The sequence below is a fragment of the Eumetopias jubatus genome, unplaced genomic scaffold, assembly GCF_037043125.1.
Source record: "Eumetopias jubatus isolate StellerSeaLion01/CBP00866 unplaced genomic scaffold, mEumJub1_p1.0 scaffold_5, whole genome shotgun sequence".
Taxonomy (NCBI): Eukaryota; Metazoa; Chordata; class Mammalia; order Carnivora; family Otariidae; genus Eumetopias; species Eumetopias jubatus.
The window spans coordinates 12,047,337-12,067,978 of record NW_028274811.1 but is presented as its reverse complement, the minus strand read 5'-3'; the positions used below and the strand labels follow the sequence as shown (position 1 = coordinate 12,067,978).

General features: G+C 37.4%; 1 protein-coding gene across 1 annotated transcript in view; it reads right to left on the bottom strand.

Moving 5' to 3' along the window:
• Positions 1-1,485: 1,485 nt before the first annotated feature.
• The window catches only part of COMMD10 (COMM domain containing 10), a 189,624-nt gene continuing 170,467 nt past the window's right edge, over positions 1,486-20,642 (bottom strand). The window contains exons 6-7 of the mRNA XM_028092648.2: positions 2,515-2,574; positions 1,486-1,786 (exon numbers count right to left, since the gene is read on the bottom strand). Coding sequence (XP_027948449.1) covers positions 1,748-1,786; positions 2,515-2,574 — 99 coding nt within the window. The 3' untranslated portion in view covers positions 1,486-1,747. The remainder of the gene's footprint in view (positions 1,787-2,514; positions 2,575-20,642) is intronic.

Sequence of the window (20,642 nt, the reverse complement as noted above, 5' to 3'; positions counted from 1 at the left end):
TTGGAATCAGACCTTCTATTTGTCCTTTCTTCAATGCCTTTGGTCAGACTTTCTTAAACTAGACTCATCAACAGGAAACCACTTACCGCATTTTTGCACAGTTTTAGGTAATACTCCTAGAGAGTATAAAACCAGGTCTTTTAGGGAGCATAAAATGAGCTACTAATCGAGAATTTCATTTTGGACTGTCACGCTTAATTTAGATACCTACACTGGGAGTTAAATTGGCCATTAAACCAACGAAAACTTCTACCTATCCATATGGTCACTGTCAGGAGGCCCTAACAAATTCAACTTGAGATGATGTATGTGTTTTTGTATATAAGAAGTCTGAAGGAATAGTTACCAAAATGTGTAAGTAGTCAGGTTTTTCCCTCTGGAAGTGGCAGAACAGAGTGTAACAAAATAAGACAGCTCCCATAAGCTACATATGGAAATAAATCCTGTTGTCTTAGAAACACGTCTTCCAGATATCTTGTCAATGGAAGTTTTAAGTTAACAGAACTTTTCAAATTAATCAACTACCCACAGCAACTATACTACTTTCTGAAATCATCCAAACTTGCAATCGTTCTAAGCAACAACATAGAGCACACATACAAATAAGGGCATAAACTCCATACACTGAACATTTATTTGCGAGACCTTCAACACAGATACCTCATAGAAGGACTGTGATTTAATTTCAATGGCTGTTTGTTTAACCAAAGGACCTTTCTGAGATCAAATTCCTTCATATGAAGAAAGTCACGTTTGACTCAAATCAATGTCCATGTCTCCCTCAATTTCTCCCCTCCCAACTCCCCACTCCCACCGGCTCTGTTTCTCTCTGTGGAAACTAGAGAACAAATATTTCATTCATAAAAGATCCAACTGGTTAATATTTTTTTATAGGCAACCATACTCACGTTTATATATAGTCACAGCATAAAATACTGTGTACTTCAGTTCACCTAATTCTAAAACATAAAAATTTTATTGACTACAATTAATTAACATATTTATAGAAAGAAAATGTAAAAGGTATCTGTTTTGAAATTTTAAGGATAATGACTTAGCACTCATGACAATTATTTTTATTTATGATCTGAATCTCTCCCTTACTATGAAGTGAATCATTATTAACTTGCAGCACAAAGAAAAGCACACAGAAACCTGGACTATTATTAGATCATTACACTCAGACAAAAATATTAAAGTGCACTGAGAAGCTCCCACTGGAATTAACTGATAAACTACTACCAGCTCTCTTTTAAATTTCTTTCCTATGTTATTTCCCAAGCAAAACATCATTATACTCAAGGAAAAATAGAGTATCTGATTGCATTTGGTTGCCTTCTTGCTTTAATAAGATAATTACCAGAGTTTTGTATTCTAAGGTACACATTATCCCTTGTATCCAGGAACCCTCCTTGATACATAAAGGTGTCATCAAATATGTAAAAAATGAACAGGTCAGACAATAAAGCAAAAACAAGACAATAATAACATTATGGTATTTACTGTTTCCTTTTAAGCGAAAGCATTCTTTACAATTGTTTGCCATTGGCTCACAGGAGAGAATGTGTATTAGAAGCTCTCAAAACAATGATCTTCCTTGGCTGTTATTTCTCTAAGAAGCGGTAAGCTCTGTCATTTACAAGAAGAAAGCTACTGAATCCTTCAGAAAACATAACCTGGCAGCCCATCGTCAGTTCAGAATGATGAGGTGGCAGGAGTGTGATGGAGAAGCCAGTCTTTAGGAGCATCATGTGAGGGAATCCAGCTGCGCTTGTATGGTCTCCAGCTATTCATAAAGACAAAACAAGAGAAAAGTTGCTGAAAGGCAAGAAATGCATATGAAGGGCTGCTCAGAAACTTGCCGAGGGGAGGGACAGATTGGCAGCGGCAACCATGCATATTAAATCCATTCACATAGCAACAGATTCACCACGTAGGGAAGTTTTCTTTTCATATGAAGGTATTAGAATTCATGGCTGCGATCTAAGTTTTCCAATGTGCCAAGGAGGATTTCTAAATTCTACTATTTTAAGTACACTCAGCTGTTTTAATTTAAATGATCACTACACAAGACTTTTGAAGTTGGGGGGTAAGGGAGTGCATCTTTCTGGCTCACAAAGTCAGGATTTGGAAAGAAACATGACAAACACCCAAAGATAAATCTTTATAGGCCTGGCACCTCCCTTTCCTCTTGGGCCCAGAAATTAAAATATTTAATGTTAAATATACCTAAAGTGCCAGTGTGGCTAAGTACCACGTAGTTCATTACTGAATGCTTTGCTTTAAAGTAACAATCCCATAGCTTTAATTAAAATCATTTCCACTTTCTTCCTGATTTAGTTTGTCAGATTCTCTTCGGCTCAGCAATGCTTCCCGCCGTGAAACATACGGTGTTTACAAGGGATGTTTAAAGAACTTAGCTCCATAACAGGTCACTTAAAAATAAGAATTCATAAAAAGAAGGCAACATTATGTAAAACCCCACATAGCAGAAATTATTTTAAAAATATAGACCTTGTTATAGAAATCAAACAATTCCTTGTGACTGAATTCCACAAGAACTTTCTCCACGCTCTGTAAGGAAGAAAAAGAAAGAATGAATTTAGTTGTATACAATGCACACTGCAGTTTTTTCTCTCTGGCTAGCCCCAGAATATGCCCTATTATTCTATGAATGGTTTAAAAAAAATACTTACGTGCTCCACTCAACCCCACTGTTGCTAGAACTCACAGACGCGCTTAATGACACTCCACTTTAGCAAAAGGTTTCAACTCTATAGGGACATCTGTTCTTTACGTTGACTCCACAAAGGTTAATAAAATAGAAGCCAGCAAGAGAACAATTTCATTATCTATTTTTTTTCAAGATAGAGATAATATAGGAGATTGTATTTCATCTTTCTCAGCAGTCCATTCGGAATCTACTAAATACCATTACGCAAGACACTGGAGGCAGCATATCTGATTGAACGCATCCAGCCATGAATGCCTCCCGTCAGCACAGCTGCTGCCTCCAAGCATTAATCTAGCAGTTACGATCCTAACATGCTGAGATGGTTACCTTTCCTAATGTACAGACTCAGCAAAAGTCCACAATTAACATGACAGCTTCAAAGCGGAGACTTAACCATGCTCCTTCCTTTACCCTCAGATGTGACGGGGGAACCTTCGTGGGAGCCATGGGTGCTGAGGGATATTGGGCACGTCTGCACGACAGTGCAGCCGACTGCAACAGGAATCCGGCTCACACCAACCTGCTTTGGGTTGACTTGGTAAACTGAGGGAACACTTAAAGTAGTTTCTGAAGATCGGTCAAACCTGTCTGTTTTATTCAAGGTACCTCTGGCAAATGAAAGTTAATGAGGAGAGAAGGCCAAGAATGGGCTTCCTGCTCTGACCACACTGTCATGCTCACAGGACATCCAACGGGCACCATGAACTGAAGAAGCGGACAAAGGTTGAAAAGAGACATGAATTCATGTACTTAATTGCTTGAGGTCATTTCCAACATTCTCCTAATTCTCCTTCTATTTCTATGGCTACTTTTTTCTTTGTCTTATCTGTTTTAATGCTTTCCATTTCTACTTACAAAGCCAACATTTTCAAAATGAAGTATCTCCAGCTAACTCCAGGAGGGTCAATGGGGCTATGTTCAGATATGGCACCTCCTTTTTCAAGAAGCCAAGGTACAGAGGATCAAATTCCACACATTTTCTTTGCTCCTGTAACACCTACCTAGGTAGTTAAGCTTTAAAATGAATCAAGCAGCATATCTGCTTTAAAGGCTCATCCTTTAGGAAGGATAAAAAAGTAGTAGGCTGACACACACCATTGAACCTCCAAAGGTTCAAATCAGCATTATCTAGCAGTGCTGTATTTCCTCCCAGCAGTTAAAGGGAGAAGACAGGCCTCAGTTTACCCTACGGAAAAGCAAGGCAAGTTTATTACTTTCCCCCCAATCCAAACGTTAGGAGGGGCTGAAGACTGAATCAGTTTGTGAACAACTGGCTTGCTGTTCGCACACCCGAGGTCACAGCTAAGCTGGGTTCTTGGTTCCTGGATTTTGCTTTGTTTCAAGTTAGTGTTTCCTAAAAGGTTGCACTGAGGAAAAGGAAGGAAGGTGACTTTGAAAACATACTTCTTAAAATAACAACAGCTAAATTAACATGTGTGCACATGCGCACCTGAGTGTATGTGTGTATGTATATATATATATATATAGGGAAAGATATGTATATATATTTAGTGTCTTGCTTTACTGAAATACTTAGCCCCAAGAAGGGGAAATGCTGATACCTGAGATAAAATATGCAAAGAACTTATGCCAATGTCTGGCAGGTATAATCACTGATAGCTATTATCATTATCATTTCTCATTCAACTCACAGTGACTTAGGGAAGACCACGAGAATATGGGAGAATACAGGAGTGGCTTTAAGTGTTCCGTATCTACATGTACAGAGATTATTCTTAGAATTTGAGAATCTATGTTTACCCAAGGGGTGGCCAAGGGCAGTTGTTTAAGGAGGGTAGTGATGGAACTCAGATATGTAGGACAAAAAGGAAAGGGGGGCTGGCTAAGAGCCAACTCCCCGCATTGTCATGTTCTGACATGGAACCCTAGAAAGCCCAAGAATTCTATATCTAAATCTCGCCTTCCAGGACATTATTTAAGGTATGTTATCAAGAAAAGAGTACAGGTCGCATTTACTTAGTAGTGTGATAACTTCATGACTTTAAATTGAGATATATGGCCCAACACCTCCATTTTTACTCCTGCTTTAGGTCCCGCAAATATCAGGAATGGGTGTGATCAATATCCTTCCTTGGACCATGATGTTTTTAGGAGGAAAACACACTCTTAGCCTTTTTTGAGAATTTAACTAGAAAGTCACAAATCTGCTTTATCAAACCACAATCAACTCTCTAGCTTCATTGTTTACTCTTCAGAAAATGTATGGAACGTTCTGTTCACTACGGAAACATATTTTCAAACAACTTCTCTTCAGTTTCATGTCTGGACACAAATCAGTGGCAGTCGAGATTCAACAAGGATATAAGAAGTGCATTAAGTTTAACAAGAGTCCAATTATTAGTATTTCAGGGGTGCTTGGGCTTGGACTGTCTAGCTCTGTGAACACTCTGGGCCTCTGACTCAACTCATGGTTCATTAGTATTTTTGTTAAGGGAAGAAGAGAAAATAAAAATGAAATTCAAACCAGTGCCATCTCAGCTATCAGTCACAACTCTAACAACAAGCTTTCAGGAGGAAGATGTAGAAAATCATGGCTAGAGTAGTTCTTAGACTATATCTGACAATGGGTTTAATTATCCATGTGCTTCCTACCACTGCTAATAGATAATGAGACTTGACTATTTGGTCCCGTTTCCCCCCCCCCCTTAAAAGAATCAGAAAGATAGTCTCGATAATAAACTGTGGCCTATTATGTCATACTAAATAAGAAGAGAAATATCTTAGCGACATAAAACTATAGTTGCAAGTAATCAAAATGCACTGTCATTTTGTCAACCATATACCAAAAGTGTTTTAAACTGAACTACATACCTCTAATCACTTGGTGAAACAAACTAATACATGTATGTATTTTTTATATACATGTGTATATAGACATATCTTTAGATAGTACTGTATTTTACTTTTTACATAGCCAAATGTTTAAGAAAAAAGTTTATGAGAACATTATATCCCCATTCTTCCAGTAATCAGATACAAACAACATTTTCATAGAAGGCAAATTATACTTTAAGTTGAAAGAATTTAAAAAAATGGTAATTCTAACAGGGAGTTTATACTGCCTTCTGAAGGAATATAATGACTAGTTAGGTACTAAAAATTATTTCTGGGAGGGCTTTTTACTGCTTGTGTGTTTAAAGGAATATCAATAGATACCTGCTATTATCCATGATAACTCATGGGTAACATTTAGCAGATTTGGTGAAGAAGGAAAAAAAAAAGTAAATTCAGACATAAAGGAAGAAAATGACAGTAATACAATAATGGTAGGGGCTTCAGCACCCCACTTACTTCAATGAATAGATCATCCAGACAGAAAATCAATGAGGAAACACTGGCCTTAAGTGACACATTAGACCTGATGGATTTAACAGACATACACAGAACATTCCATCCAAAAGCAGAATACATATTCTTCTCAAGTGCACATGGAACATGCTCCAGGAAAGGTTACATGTTAGGTCACAAAACAAGTCTTAATAAATTTAAGAAGATTGAAATCATATCAAGCATCTTCTGCTACCCCAGTGGTATGAAAATAAAATCAATCCCAAGAAGAAAGCTGGAAAAACCACAAACATGTGGAGGCTAAACAACATTCTAATAATAAACAATGGGTCAACAGAGAAAGAATAAATAAAAAAATACATTGAGGCAAATAAAAATGGGAACCCAACAGTTCAAAATCTATGGAACATAGCAAAAATACTTCTAAGAGGGAAGTTTATGGTGATACAGACCCACCTCAAGAAACAAGAAAAAAATCTCAAACAAGCTAACCTTATACCTAAAGGAACAAGAAAAGAACAAGTAAAATCCAAAGTTAGTAGAAGGAAGGAAATAATAAAGATCAGAGTGGAAATAAGTGAAATAGAGACCAAAAAAAAAAAAAAAAAAAAATCAATGAAACTAAGAGCTAGTTCTTTGAAAAGATAAACAAAATCGCTAAACCTTTAGCCAGACTCATCAAGAAAAAAAAAGAGAGGGCCCAAATAAGTAAAATCAGAAATGGAAGAGGAGGAATTACAACCAATACCACAGAAATACAAAGGATCATAAGACAGTACTACAATCACATGCCAACAAATGGGATAACCTAGAAGAAATGAACAAATTCCTACAAACATACAATCTTTCAAGACTAAGTCCAGAAGATAGAGAAAATCTGAACAGACTGATCACTAGTAATGAAATTCGATCAGTAATAAAAAAAAAAAAAAACCCTCCCAACAAACAGAAGTCCTAGACCAGCCTCATAGGTAAATTCTACCACAAAACATTTAAACTAGAGTTAACACCTATCCTTCTCAAACTATCCCAAAAGACTGAAGAAGAAGGAATGCTTCCAGACTCATCCTATAAGGCCAGCATTACCCAGATACCAAAACCAGACAAAGCGACCATAAAAAAGAAACTCACAGGCCAATATCCTTGAGGAAGACTGATGCAAAAATCCTCAACAAAATATGAGCAAACTGAACTCAACCATACGTTAAAAGGATCATACACCACAATCAGGTAGAACTTATTCCAAGAATGCAAAGATAGTTCAACATCCACAAATTAATCAATGGGATACACCACACTAACAAAAAGGATAAAAATCATATGATCATCTCAATAGATGCAGAAGATGCATTTGATGAAATTCAACATGGAGTTATGATAAAAACCCACAACAGAGTGGATATAGAAGGAATGTACCTACAGCAGACCCACAGCTAACATCACATTCAGTGGTGCGAAGCTGACAGCTTTTCCTCTCGGGTCAGTAAGAAGACAAGGATGCCACTCTCGCCACTTTTTATTCAACACAGCATTGGAAGTCGTAGCCATAGTAATTGGACAAGAAAAAGAAATGAAGCATTCAAACTGGAAAAGAAGATGTAAAACTCTCTGTGCAGATGACATGATACTAAATATGGAGAACCTTAAAGACTCCACCTCTAGAACTAATAAATTCAGTAAAGTTGAAGGATACAAAATTAAGATACATAAATCTGTGGCATTTCTACACAATTACAAAAAAATATCAGAAAGAGAAATTTAAAAAACAGTATTTCTCACAATTGCATCAAAAAGAATAAAATACCTAGGAATAAATTTAACCAGGGAGGTAAAAGACCTGTACTCTAAAAACCACATTAATGAAAGAAATTGGAAATGACACAAACAAATGTAAAGATATTCTGTGCTCATGGATTAGGAGAAATAATATTGTTAAAATGTTACTACTACCCAAAGCAGTCTACAGATTCAATGCAAACCCTATCAAAAAACCAATGGCATCTTTTACAGAAATAGAACAAACAATCCTAAAGTTTGTATGGAATCAAAAAGACCCCAAATAACTTAAAGCAATCTTGAAAAAGAAGAACAAAACTGGAGGTATCACAATCCCTGATATCAAGATATAGTACAAAGCTGTAGTAATCAAAACAGTATGGTACCAGCATGCCTGTGTGCGCACGCGCGCACACACACACACCACAGATCAATAGAACAGAACAGAGAGGCCAGAAATAAACCTATGCTTATACAGTCAATTAATCTTCAAAAAAGGAGGCAAGTACATACAATGGGAAAAAAACAGTCTCTTCAATAAATGTAGCTGGATAGCTACATGTGAAAGAATAAAACTGAATCACTTTCTTTCACCATATACAAACATAAACTCAAAACCAGTTAAAGACTTAAGTTTAAGACCAGAAACCACAAAACTACTGGAAGAAAACACAGGCAAAAGCTCTTCATATCAGTCTGAACAAGACTGTTTTGGATCTGTCTCCCCAGGAAAGGGCAATAAAAGCAAAAGTAAACAAATGGGACTACATCAAACTAAAAAGCTTTTGTATGGTAAAGGAAATCATCAACAAAACAAAAAAGCAAACTACTGAATGAAAGAAGATATTTGTAAATGATATAACTGATAATGGGTTAATTACCAAAATATATAAAAAACTCACACAACTCAATAGGAAAAAGAAAACCCCCAAAATATGATTAGAAAATGGGCAGAGGGACTGAATAGACATTTCTCCAAAGAAGACTTACAGATGGCCAACAGACAGACACAGGAAAAGATGCTCAATGTCACTAATCATCAGGGAAATGCAAAACCAAACCATAGTGAGATATCATCTCATGACTTGTCAGAATGGCTGTTAACAAAAAGACAAGAAATACCAAGTGTTGGCAAGAATGGGGAGAAAAGGGAACTCTCCTGCACTCTTGGTGGAAATGTAAATTGGTGGAGCTACTATGGGGAAAACAGTATGAAGGTTCTTCAAAAAATTAAAAACAGGCGTACCATATGGTCCAGCAATTCCATCTCTGGGTGTTTATGGAAAGAAAAACAACAACAACCAACAAATCACCAATCTGAAGAGAGATATGCACACCTATGTTCACTGCAGCATTATTTATAACAGCCAAGACATGGAAGCAACTTAAATGTCCATCAACAGATGAATGGACAGAGAAGATATAGTATATATAAACACAATGGAATATTAATCATAAAAAAGAAGGAAATCTTGCCATTCGTGACAACATGGATGTACATAGAGGGTATTATGCTAAGTGAAGTAAGTCAAACAGAGAAATACAAATACTGCATATTTTCACTTGCAAGTGGAATATAGAAAACAAAATAAAAGAACCAACAAAACAGAAACAGACTCACAGATACAGGGAACAATCTGGTGGCTGCCAGAGGGGAGAAAGGTGAGGGGATACGTGAAACAGGAAATAAGGATTAAAAGGGATAAACTTCCATTTACAGAATAAATAAGACATAGGGATACTATGTACACCACGGGGATATAGTTAATAATTATGTAATTGTTATGTATGGTGACAGATGGTAGCTAGAGTTATCATGGTGATCACTTTGCAATGCACATAAAATGTTGAATCACTTGCACTGAAGTGATTCACTGAAGCTGAAGTCGACCCTTGAACAATGTGGGGGTTAGGGATGCTAACCCCCCATAAAGTCAAAAATCAACATATAACATTTAACTCTGCCCAAACTCAAATACTAATAGTCCATTGTTGACTGGAAGTTTTACTGGCAACATAAACAGTCCATTAATCTATATTTTGTAAGTTACAAGAATTGTATACTGTTTTTACTTTATATACTGTATATACTTATCATAAAGTAAGCTACAAAAAAGAAAATGTTATTAAGAAAATCATAAGGAAGAGAAAACACATTTATAGTGCTGTACTGTATTAATGGAAAAAAAATCCATGTATAAGTAGACCTGCCTGGTTCAAATCCATATCGTTCAAGGGTTACCTGTAATATAATACTGTACATCAACTATACTTTAAGAAAAAGAAAATTCACCCTAGGGTTTTAGATGTAATGGATAACTCCTAGGAAAACTCTTTTTAGAGATGGACTACATGGGCCCCACAAAAATTGTCAGGTTATATGTATTTCTATCTTCCTTCTTCCTCTAAATGCAGACAACACGAAATTCCATAAATGTGCTTTTAAATACAAAGCATTACGGTTGTTTTTCATACACAAATAAAATATAGGCTCACAAACTATGGAGAGAGCCCAAATGTCCATCGACCGATTAATGGATAAAGATGTGGTACATATATACAATGGAATATTGCTCAGCCATCAGAAAGGATAAATCTTGCCTTTTGCAATGATGTGGATGGAACTAAAGGTATTATACTAAGCAAAATAAATCAGTCAGAGAAAGACAAATACCACATTATTTTACTCATATGCAGAATTTAAGAAAAAGCAGATGAACATATGGGAAAGGGGAAAAGAAAAGGAGAGAGGGAAACAAGCAATAAGAGAGTCATGATGATAGAGAACAAACTGAGGGTAGATGGAGGGAGGTGGGGGGGGGACGGGAGAGATGGCTGATGGGCATTAAGCAGGGCACTTGTTGTGATGATCACTGGGTGCTGCATGTAATCACTGAATTCTACTCCAGAAACCAATATTGCACTGTATGTTAACTAAAATTTGAATTAAAAAAAATACTTGATTAAAAAAGTAAAAAATAAAGAATAGGCTCATATGATGATATGTATTCTGAAAGCCCTGACACTGGTAATCACCTACAATACCTCCTATTAATTTTAAAACAGTCCAAGGAGGCAGGCATGCCATAAAATATTCCTCTTTAAAAGACGAGCGCCTGGAGGCACACTGTGGTAAGAAAGCCACCCGAGGAAAACAACCAGGTAACAATGGACAATGAACTAGAAGAGTCAGAGCAGGAAGTTAAGGGCTATCCTGAACTGTTCTTTCCACGTGAGATAAAATATGGATGACCATCAATAGGTAAATGTTACTAGAAAAAAGGGAAGTAATTTAACGACATCCAACTAGGTCAAGATAGTATTATACACACTCCTCCACATAAATGAAGACTTTTTAAACATTAACAGGGAAGTCAGTGAGTAAGATAGTTTTTTGTTGTTATTGTTTGGTTGGGGGTAAAGAGGGTGGGTGATGTGTACTGAGTCATCCACACTACTACACGCTCCCTTTTTTGAGACAAAAGTGCTTGTACCCAACATGTTTCGGATGCTACGATAAATGACACCTGCTCATGTGAGAACAGGGCAGAATAATATTTTTCTTAGTTCTACACAATCTTCCCTAATCTAACTTAAAAAGTTTTTTTCCCCAGAAGAGTCTCCCCGCCAAAATAAAAAAAAAATCTCTGTATTCCAAACTGCTATACTATCTCCCAAATATCCCCCACTTTCCTGCCAGTTTTTATTCATCTCCTTCCAGATGGAGTGCAGTTCTAAATGGATAAGATAAAATGAAAAAGCTAAAAGAAAATATTCATGAATTTCTCTATAACCCTGGGGTATATAAAGACTCCTTTAAAATGACATGAAAATACGCTAACTATATAATCTTTAGTTGGCAAATAAGCTGCTAGTAAATAAACTAACTCTAAAGAAAATGACTGATAATCAGTGAGAATATATTAAAATCCAGAACTTCCATTCATTGAGTCACATCATCAAAAGACTAAAAGGAAAGCCAGAGACTCATATGCAGAATATACAAAAATGCCTATAAATCAATAAAAAAGAGGAAAAACTCAGTTGAAAAATGGATGAGAACATATACCCAAACATTGTGTTGTACACCTAAAACTAATACCATGTTGTGTCAATTATACTTCACGAAAGACAAAAAGAAAGCCAAGTGGGTGGTAGTGTTTGGCTGGCGTGAAGGAATGAACTAGTGGGAGACTCGCATGATGCCAGATGAGATTGTTAAAAGGGACTGCAGCTAATGTGCTGATCTCGAAGCCTGCCTGTGGAATACAAGTGGGAAAGAACCTAGAAATTATGGACAGACCTCCTCTTGGTAGGTTTCCTGGCAGTTTCCCGAACCAGAGAGGGGTACGTCCAGGCTGCTAAAGAGTGCCCTGGCTTGACAGCCGTGCTCTGATTTAAAAAAAGAAAAACAAAACAAACATACAAGAGACTTGAACAGTCACTTCACAAAAGATGTCCAAACAGCCAAAACCATATGAAAATACATTAGCAACCATACTGTGGGAAGACATGAAAATCTGTGAATCTGTGTAACTACTCTGAAAACTTGTCATACCCTATGACCCCAAAATTCACTCCTAAGTATTAGTATTATGTTCAACTGAAATGTACACATTTGGACACCATGAGGCTGGTACATGAATAATGAACAGAAACAATACTCAAAAGAACCATAAAATGGAAGTAACCGGAATTTCTTTCAACAGAAGAATATATAAATAAACTGTAGTATAGCAACACAATGGAACATTATACAGACATGAAAATAAACCAGAGCTAAATGTGATATCACACACGACTCTCAAATATCTAAATGTAAGAGAAAGGCACAGAAGACACATATTGATTGGTTTCATTTATATGAGGACTGAAAAAAACAACAGCAAAAGAGGTTTTAGAGACAAATGCTTATGTGGGACCACTATAAAGTAAGCAAGTAACAAAGATATTACCAGAAGTATCGGAATAGTGATCCCCTCTGGGTGACCAGACAGAGGAGGAAGTAATTAGGAGGAGGCATAAGGGAGGCTTCTGATGTAATGACAATACTGTATAGATTTCTTGATCATGGGGGGCCAAAGGTGCTCTTTTACAAATCACTGCACTCTTTCTCTGTATGTGTGTCGTATTTCCCTGACTTAAAAAAAAAAAAAAAGATGGCATTGCTAGGTGTTGAGTTCATTCATTCATTTTTATTCAATAAATACGGATTAAATATCTACAAGGTCTGGTCTAGACACTACATATACTTAAGTAGTGACAGAGACAAAAATTCCCCTCCTTCTAGTTAATAAAAGCAGACAACAAATAAGATTTGTAACACTACCACCACCACCAATAACAATCTACATACATACATGTGGGAATGTCTGTTGGTGTTCAGTGTTAGGAAGAAAAATGAAGCAGGGAAAGGAGATGTGTGTCTGGAGGTGGGTAGGCGGAGATTCAGTGGTAGGTGGCCAGGAAAGGTCTCACTGAGATGGTGACATCTGAGTTAAGATTTAAAAGAAGTGAGGGAGAAAAAAGACAACCCATAGGATGGAAGAAGATCCTTGTAAATCATCATCTAGTAAGAGTATAATACCCAGAATATATAAAGAACTCCTGTAATTCAACAACAAAAAGACAAGCCCAATTAAAAAAAAAAAAGGCAAAGGACAGAACAAAAAAGATACACAAATGGTTAGGTAAGCACATGAGAAGATACTCAACAACATCAGTCATTAGGCAAATGCAAATCAAATTGCAATGAGAAACTAAGGAGGATATAATTTTGGGGGGTGGGGAGGAGAAAACCCAAGTGTTGGTGAGGATGTAGGGAAATTGGAATCCATATACATTGCTAGTAGGAATGTAAATTGGTGCAGTGGCTGTGGAAAACAGCATGAAATTCCTGAAAAAGTTGAACAAAGAATTACCATATGACCCAGCAATTCCCCTCCTGAATATATACCCAAAAGAAATGATAACAGGGACTGAAACAGATACTTGTACACCAATGTCTCTAGTATCTTTTTAACAGCTATTTAGGGCAACATGTGGATCTAATAGCAGTTAAGATTTTGATGAAAAGATGATAGTGGAAGCAAGACCATAAGAACAAATAAACATTACTCAGAGTAGTGCATTTTATTCATGTTTACTCCTCCCTCAACCATCAGTTTAAGCCCTGCTGTGGGCTGAGTTGTGTCTCCCCAAAATTCACATTGAAATCCTAAACCCTGGTACCTCAATTTGTAACTGTATAGAGCGTTGAGGTCTTAAAAAGGTAATTAAGGTAAGATGAGGTCATGTGGATAGGCCTGAGTCCAACAATGACAGGTGCCCTTATAAGAGGAGATTAGGACCCAGACACACACAGAAGGAAGACCATGTGAAGACACTGGGGGAATATGGCCATCTACAAGCCAAAGACAGAAGTCTTAGAAGAAACCAATCCTGCTGACATCTTGATCTCAAACTTCTAGCCTCCAGACTGTGCATAAATAAACTTCTGTTATAAGTGACCCAGTCTGACGTACTTTGTTCTGGCAGCCCTAGCAAACTCAGATAGACCCCATCTTCTGGGATGGACAGAAGAGATCTTTCTTCTAAGAAAAATGGAAAGCCATTGGAGAGTTTTAAGTGTAAGAATGATATAATTGTATCTACATATTAACAACTGCCCTTGGCTTTTATTTGTAAATGGAGTTGGCCAAACTGGATGTGGAGAGACCAGTTAGGAGGCTATTGCATTAGTCCAGGCCAGATAGTGATTTGACCTAATGTGATGGCAACAGTGATAAAGTAGAAAAACTTGAGATATGGTTTAGAGGTGGAAGAGACAGCACTTAGTGAGAGATTTGAGTAAGAGTGTGTGTGTGTGAAGGAACAGAAGAAGTCAGAATAACTCTCAGCTTTCTGGCAAGAGAAACTGGACGGCAGCAGCGGAGATAAGGGAACTCTAGAGATTTGAAGAAGGAGAGAATCAACGGGGCAGTTCCAGAACACAATGAGCTTGATTATGTGAGATTTCCCTGAAAATAAATGAAATAAGTCTAGAAAGCCAAAAAAGAGACTAAGGTAAGAGAAACATACTTTATATTTTGTTATGATATATTGATACTTAAAACAGCAAGAGTGTGGGGTGTCTGGGTGGCTCCATCAGTTAAGCCTCCGGCTTTTGATTTCGGCTCAGGTCATTATATCAGGGTTGTGGGACAGAGTCTCACTTTGGGCTTCGTGCTCAGCAGGGAGTCGGTGTGAGGATTCTCTGCCTCTGCCCCACCCCTGCTCATGCTCTTTCTCTAAAATAAATAAATATTTATTAAATAAGTTAAATAAATATAAATATAAAATTATTTGTTAGATAAATAAATAAATCTCGAGCACAGAGCCTGCTTAAGATTCTCTCTCTTAGGGTGCCTGGGTGGTGTAGTTGGTTAAGCGGCCAGCTTGATTTTGGCTCAGGTCATGATCTTGGGGTCCTGGGGTCGAGCCCCTCTCCCTTTGTCCCTTCCTTTGCTTGTGTTCTCTCTCTAAAATAAGTAAATCTTAAAAATCAAACAAATAAACAAACAAGAACAAAACTGCAAGAGTGGTTGCCATTGCACGGGAAAAGAATGCAGTATGAAAAGAAAGGGAAGCCTGGGGCTGAAACCTATGGAATTCCAGTATCTAGGGTAGGTGGGTGTTCCATAAATGACAAGTACCACCAGGCCCACAAATTATGTGCAGAGAAATTAAGTTAAGAGCACTGACAGCTGCATGGTACGTGGTAATGTATGGTGGGCATTTATTACATGGATCAAAATAATTTAGTGAGTTAGTATACAGGCAATAAAACTGGGTAGCTTATTTTTAAATATGTCTTCAATCTTCCATTTTCCAGTAAAACACATTAAAGTCACTGATATTGTTAGGTAAACATACACAGACTAGAAGATTTACTCTCTTTCTTCTGCCTTCTACATATAAGATTATAACCAAGAACCCATTTAGGAAATTCATTGCTTATAAAGCCTCAGCTGGTCTCCTGCATTAAAACCCAACTTAGACTTTCTTCATCTTCTCTGAACACACTGCAAAGTGAAAATGAGAGTGCGAGATTAAAATTCTGCCACCTTCTTAAAACACAAGAAAGATGTATTCACCCATTCTTTTTCATTTTTAATTTGGAGTCCTGTCTACAAGCACCTGGATAATGTTGCATATACCCATTAGCAAAATTCCCATGGAAATAAAATTTAGTAAAGTCTTCAGAGAGGTCTAACTTGATGAAAGCTGACAGTAAAAATATCCTCTGCTTTCCCATTAGTTAGGAATTAGGAACACATACACATTTTCCAAGAGAGAAATGCATTAGCCTCTGCACAAATTATCCAAGTAAAAACATCCTCTAAATAACACAAATATCAACTAGCTAAGAGTTAAACCAAATTTACACTGCTAAGTTGGATATCGGAATTAGAAATGATACATTTAGCTTTTCAACTAGAAAATCAGGAGTGAAGGATTCCAGTAAAAGAAAAACTACTAACCTCCTGTTCTGACTGAATCTAAAAATACTTTGCTGGGTACTTAAAGAGGAAGTTTTTTCCTTTTCATTGACAGAAATGAAGGGCAAAGATAACACGTAAATAAGATTTCAAGCTCTGCTGAATGCTGAATGGGCTTATAAAGCAAAAATCATTAGGCACCATTTATTTGATAACTACACCTACAGATTATGTTCTAACTATATGCAGTAACAGGTAATTGTAAATATACTCCAGAATCTCTATTCACTATTATTGCTCAAAAAAACTAGGGATGTAATTTAAGCTCTCACCACAGACTGAAAACAACAACAACAACAACAACAAAACCCCATGAAATTCTACTAATACATACAAGCTTTAGCCATTTCTGTCGCCCATAATATTTCATCATTCAAGAAACATTACAGAGTGCCAATACAACGACAAACAGGAAGGGGTATAACCTTGACCAAAGAAAGGTCCTTCTCTACGTAGGCTGGTTGCCCTTTATAGCTACGCTCCCAACTACAGGAAGAAGGTACATGGGACAGAAGGGAGGAAGGGATCCTCTGCCCATCTGTCAGATCAGTGGAATCAATCCTGGCAACCAAAGGGGTAACAGATGTTACAATCAGCTCTGATTCAGAAGATGCCAGCTTGAGAAGGTGCAAGCAAAAGCACTATAGGTGGAGGGAAGGCAAATTTCCACTTTTCTCTGAAGCAGCTTGACTACATGACCTCCCAAGGTCTTTTTCAATTCTAGGGCTTGAAGATGTGGAAAGGCAAACCTACACAAGCAAATTACATGGTGAACGAGGTCGTGAAGAGAACCACAAAATGTCAGTAAGAAAGAGCTTTGGCAATAACTTAGTTCAACCCTTTTATTCAAAAGATGAGGTAGCTGGTCCCACAAAGATGAACCAACAGGAAGCGGTATTATGGGGAGACCAATCATTGTTCTTTCCACTTTAGTGTTATGATCACTCAAGATAAAACAGCACTTTCACCTGCAGATCAAGCTAATTTATAGAAAAAAGTTCTCATGGGGCGCCTGGGTGGCTCAGTTGGTTAAGCGACTGCCTTCGGCTCAGGTCATGATCTCAGGGTCCTGGGATTGAACCCCGCATTGGGCTCCCTGCTCGGCAGGAAGCCTGCTTCTTCCTCTCCCACTCCCCCTGCTTGTGTTCCCTCTCTCACTGTCTCTCTCTGTGTCAAATAAATAAAATCTTTAAAAAAAAAAAAAGAAAGAAAAAAGTTCTCTCCATGAATTTGCACATCTACATCCCCTCTCTGAGTCTACACAGAAATACATAAAAGTGATGCTGAGGCTAAATATTTTGATAAATATGGCTGCTGAGGCACCAGTGTGTCTTAAGTAATGGAGAAATAATGTGCGTTAAAGTCTTCAAATCCTCAAAACTTTTCAGAAAAAAAAAGCTAATCTTTTTGTCTTAAATTAATTAAAAAAAAATAAGAACCACTGGGAGTATTTCACAAAAGCTAACACCACTGCCATGTTTAAAATTCTAACTGAAAACAAATAAAAATATGTCAGCCCAATGAATACAGTATATCACAGATAGAAATAATCACTTGCACCTGACTATGGAGGTGATTTTGATCGCTCCACCAAACCCTGCAATTCCAAAGGCTCTTCCTGAAAATAACTGTCCAGTCCAGCAGGCTCCAACGACTCCTGGGAACGCATGGCCCTGCTGCTTGAGGAGGGGAATAGGCAACATGGAAACCTGAGCTGATATCAAGGCTTGATAAAAGTTGCAAAAGGACAATGTCAACAAATAGATGGAATACAAGCCACAAACGGCATTTTCCTCAGGTTAAATCGACCAAATTGTAACTTTTCTTTTTTAAATCTTTTTGAAAAATATAGTTCGACAAAATGCTTGTCTATTTAAGAATAAAGGCAGTATATACATAGCAAAAGCCAGTTTCATGCTTATTAGTGTAAAATTCAAGACTTCCAAAAATCTCGCCCCTGACTCCTCCCATAGCCTCGAGTTCCAGCATCCTCTCAACACACTGTATACACCAGCAGAACAGCTACGTGCCGCACACTGCCCTTTGGGTCTTTGTTCATACTGTGCCGTGTTCTCTCAGGAGGGCTCCCAGTGGCTCCTGCACGTGCCTGGAGCACACACATGCATTTGGCTAGATCCTTTAATTCTCAATTCAGTTGACATAACAGCCCCTTGTGCATATCTCAATCACTACCTTTCCCTACTATACGGGGTGGATGACCCCGTTGTACTACAGATGGTAGGCTCTTCAAGGGCAGGGGCTATGCCTTCTTTATTGTAGACCAATAGCCAAGTATGGTATTGATTATAGTACTTAGTAACATACATGTTTACTGCGCTTCATTTTTATTTTTTGAGAAAGAGAGAGGGTACGCATGTGCGTGCAAAAGGGGGCGGCAGGAACAGAAGGAGAGGGAGAGAGAGAATCCCAAGCAGGCTCCACACCCAGGGCAGAGCCCGAGGCAGGGCCCGAGCTCACCACCCAGAGATCATGACCTGAGCCGAAATCAAGAGTCAATGGACTGAGCCACCCACATGCCCCCTACTAAGTTCAATTTTAAGAAAAGGTGGTTGCTAAATTTAAATATGCCTTTTAATTTTTTAAATGAGAGTAATGATAGAGAGTATCAGAATAACTGGATTTTGTCTAAATGACAATATTTTCCAATCATTCTATATAACATTTGCCCCACTAATGACAATAGTCTTGGGAGTCTTATAAGTCTTGTTTATTCAGTATATGTGTGCACTACAAAGTACAGTAATTCATCTATTGATTTCCTACTTAGCTTGAAAAATGGCTTTTCACACTTGAAGGTCCCTGCCTAAACTGGTGAAATCAGAAGATTTGAGATTTTGCACATATTTAGCTAAAAACACAAGTTTTGGCTCTCAAGAACCGTTTCTGAGCAGAAACCTTTACTCAATATAAAAATTGTCAAACTGTGCATGACATATTGTCACAAAATGCTTCATCAGAGGTATCTACTTCAGCTGCTAGGGCATTTAACCCGTTATCTGTATATGCCCTTTCCATCCTTCTGGCTAAAATATTACTTTGTTCTTGCAGGGACAAAACAGTATGTTTGGCAGGTGTACCATCACCATATTTTCTGTCCTCTTAAAAATTACAATGTGCTATGCATGAGCAGATCACAAACTTGGAGCCAATCAACATGCACCTCCTATAATATTCATTAACTATAATTTATTATGTGTATGCTGATATGTCATTATGATTTTCAGCTCTGGTACTGAAATATTTAGCTATGGTTGCTGAATATAATCAGCAAGATAAGAGGTTTTGAATATGATTACAAGAAGCTCCTTAAATGTAGTGAGAAATTATGTTAAGAGCACTGACAGCTACAAAATGGAGCTTTTTTCTGTAGTAAATATTGTAGGTGATGCTATCTTTTTCTGGAAATTGCTCTTTATTCTAATTGTAAGTACTTATCTGATTACTGAAGCATTATCATTACAGATTTCAAACGGCTGCATGACTTAACCTCTCAAAACATGTGTTAGTATCCCAGCTGAGGGATGCCAGCTAAACTAGAGACTAAATTGAATTCATGTTCCCCGTGCGTGGTTTTTAAAGACTGTGAGCTCAAGGCCCAAACTGGGTTTCTCCTTTGTTCATACAATCACTTTATTGTATTCAGAGACAGAAATGTGGATGATGTGTGTGGACTTTCAAGAGCTACCATGGATTTTGCATCCTAAATTAAATAACCTCATGTAATTCACAGTGTTAAGAAAAAAGTAATTAAAAACATATGTTGGTTTAATTTTTTTCTATCTTGTGTTGTCATGTTAGTCTTCAAGGGAAAGAGGACCAATATGTGCACCTAAATGAGTATTAATTTCAGTTTAGTTACAATTTATACTTCTTATTGGCTAATTGGAAGCTCTGTTTCTGGGAAATAAAAAAGGGTAAATTCAACATTTGCTTCATGGTCTGAAGGGCACTGAATTCATCATGTAAAGGACACCTGAGAACGCACTGTTTGCAAACCTGTAATCATACAATCATAAGACACCCCCCCATTCTACTCTCAACACTTGATGGGACAATAACTAATTTGATTATGGGATTAATTTAAGGCAGTAACTGTCTAGAAGAAATTGTTATCTTGTAATCACGTTGTTCCATTACAAATTTTTAACTTGTAATGGTGACACATGAAGATTGAGCTCATTTTTCCATCCACATTAGTTCCCTGCTAACCTAATTACCTGATTAGGAGTTGCACAATCCTCTTGGAATCATGAAATTAACAC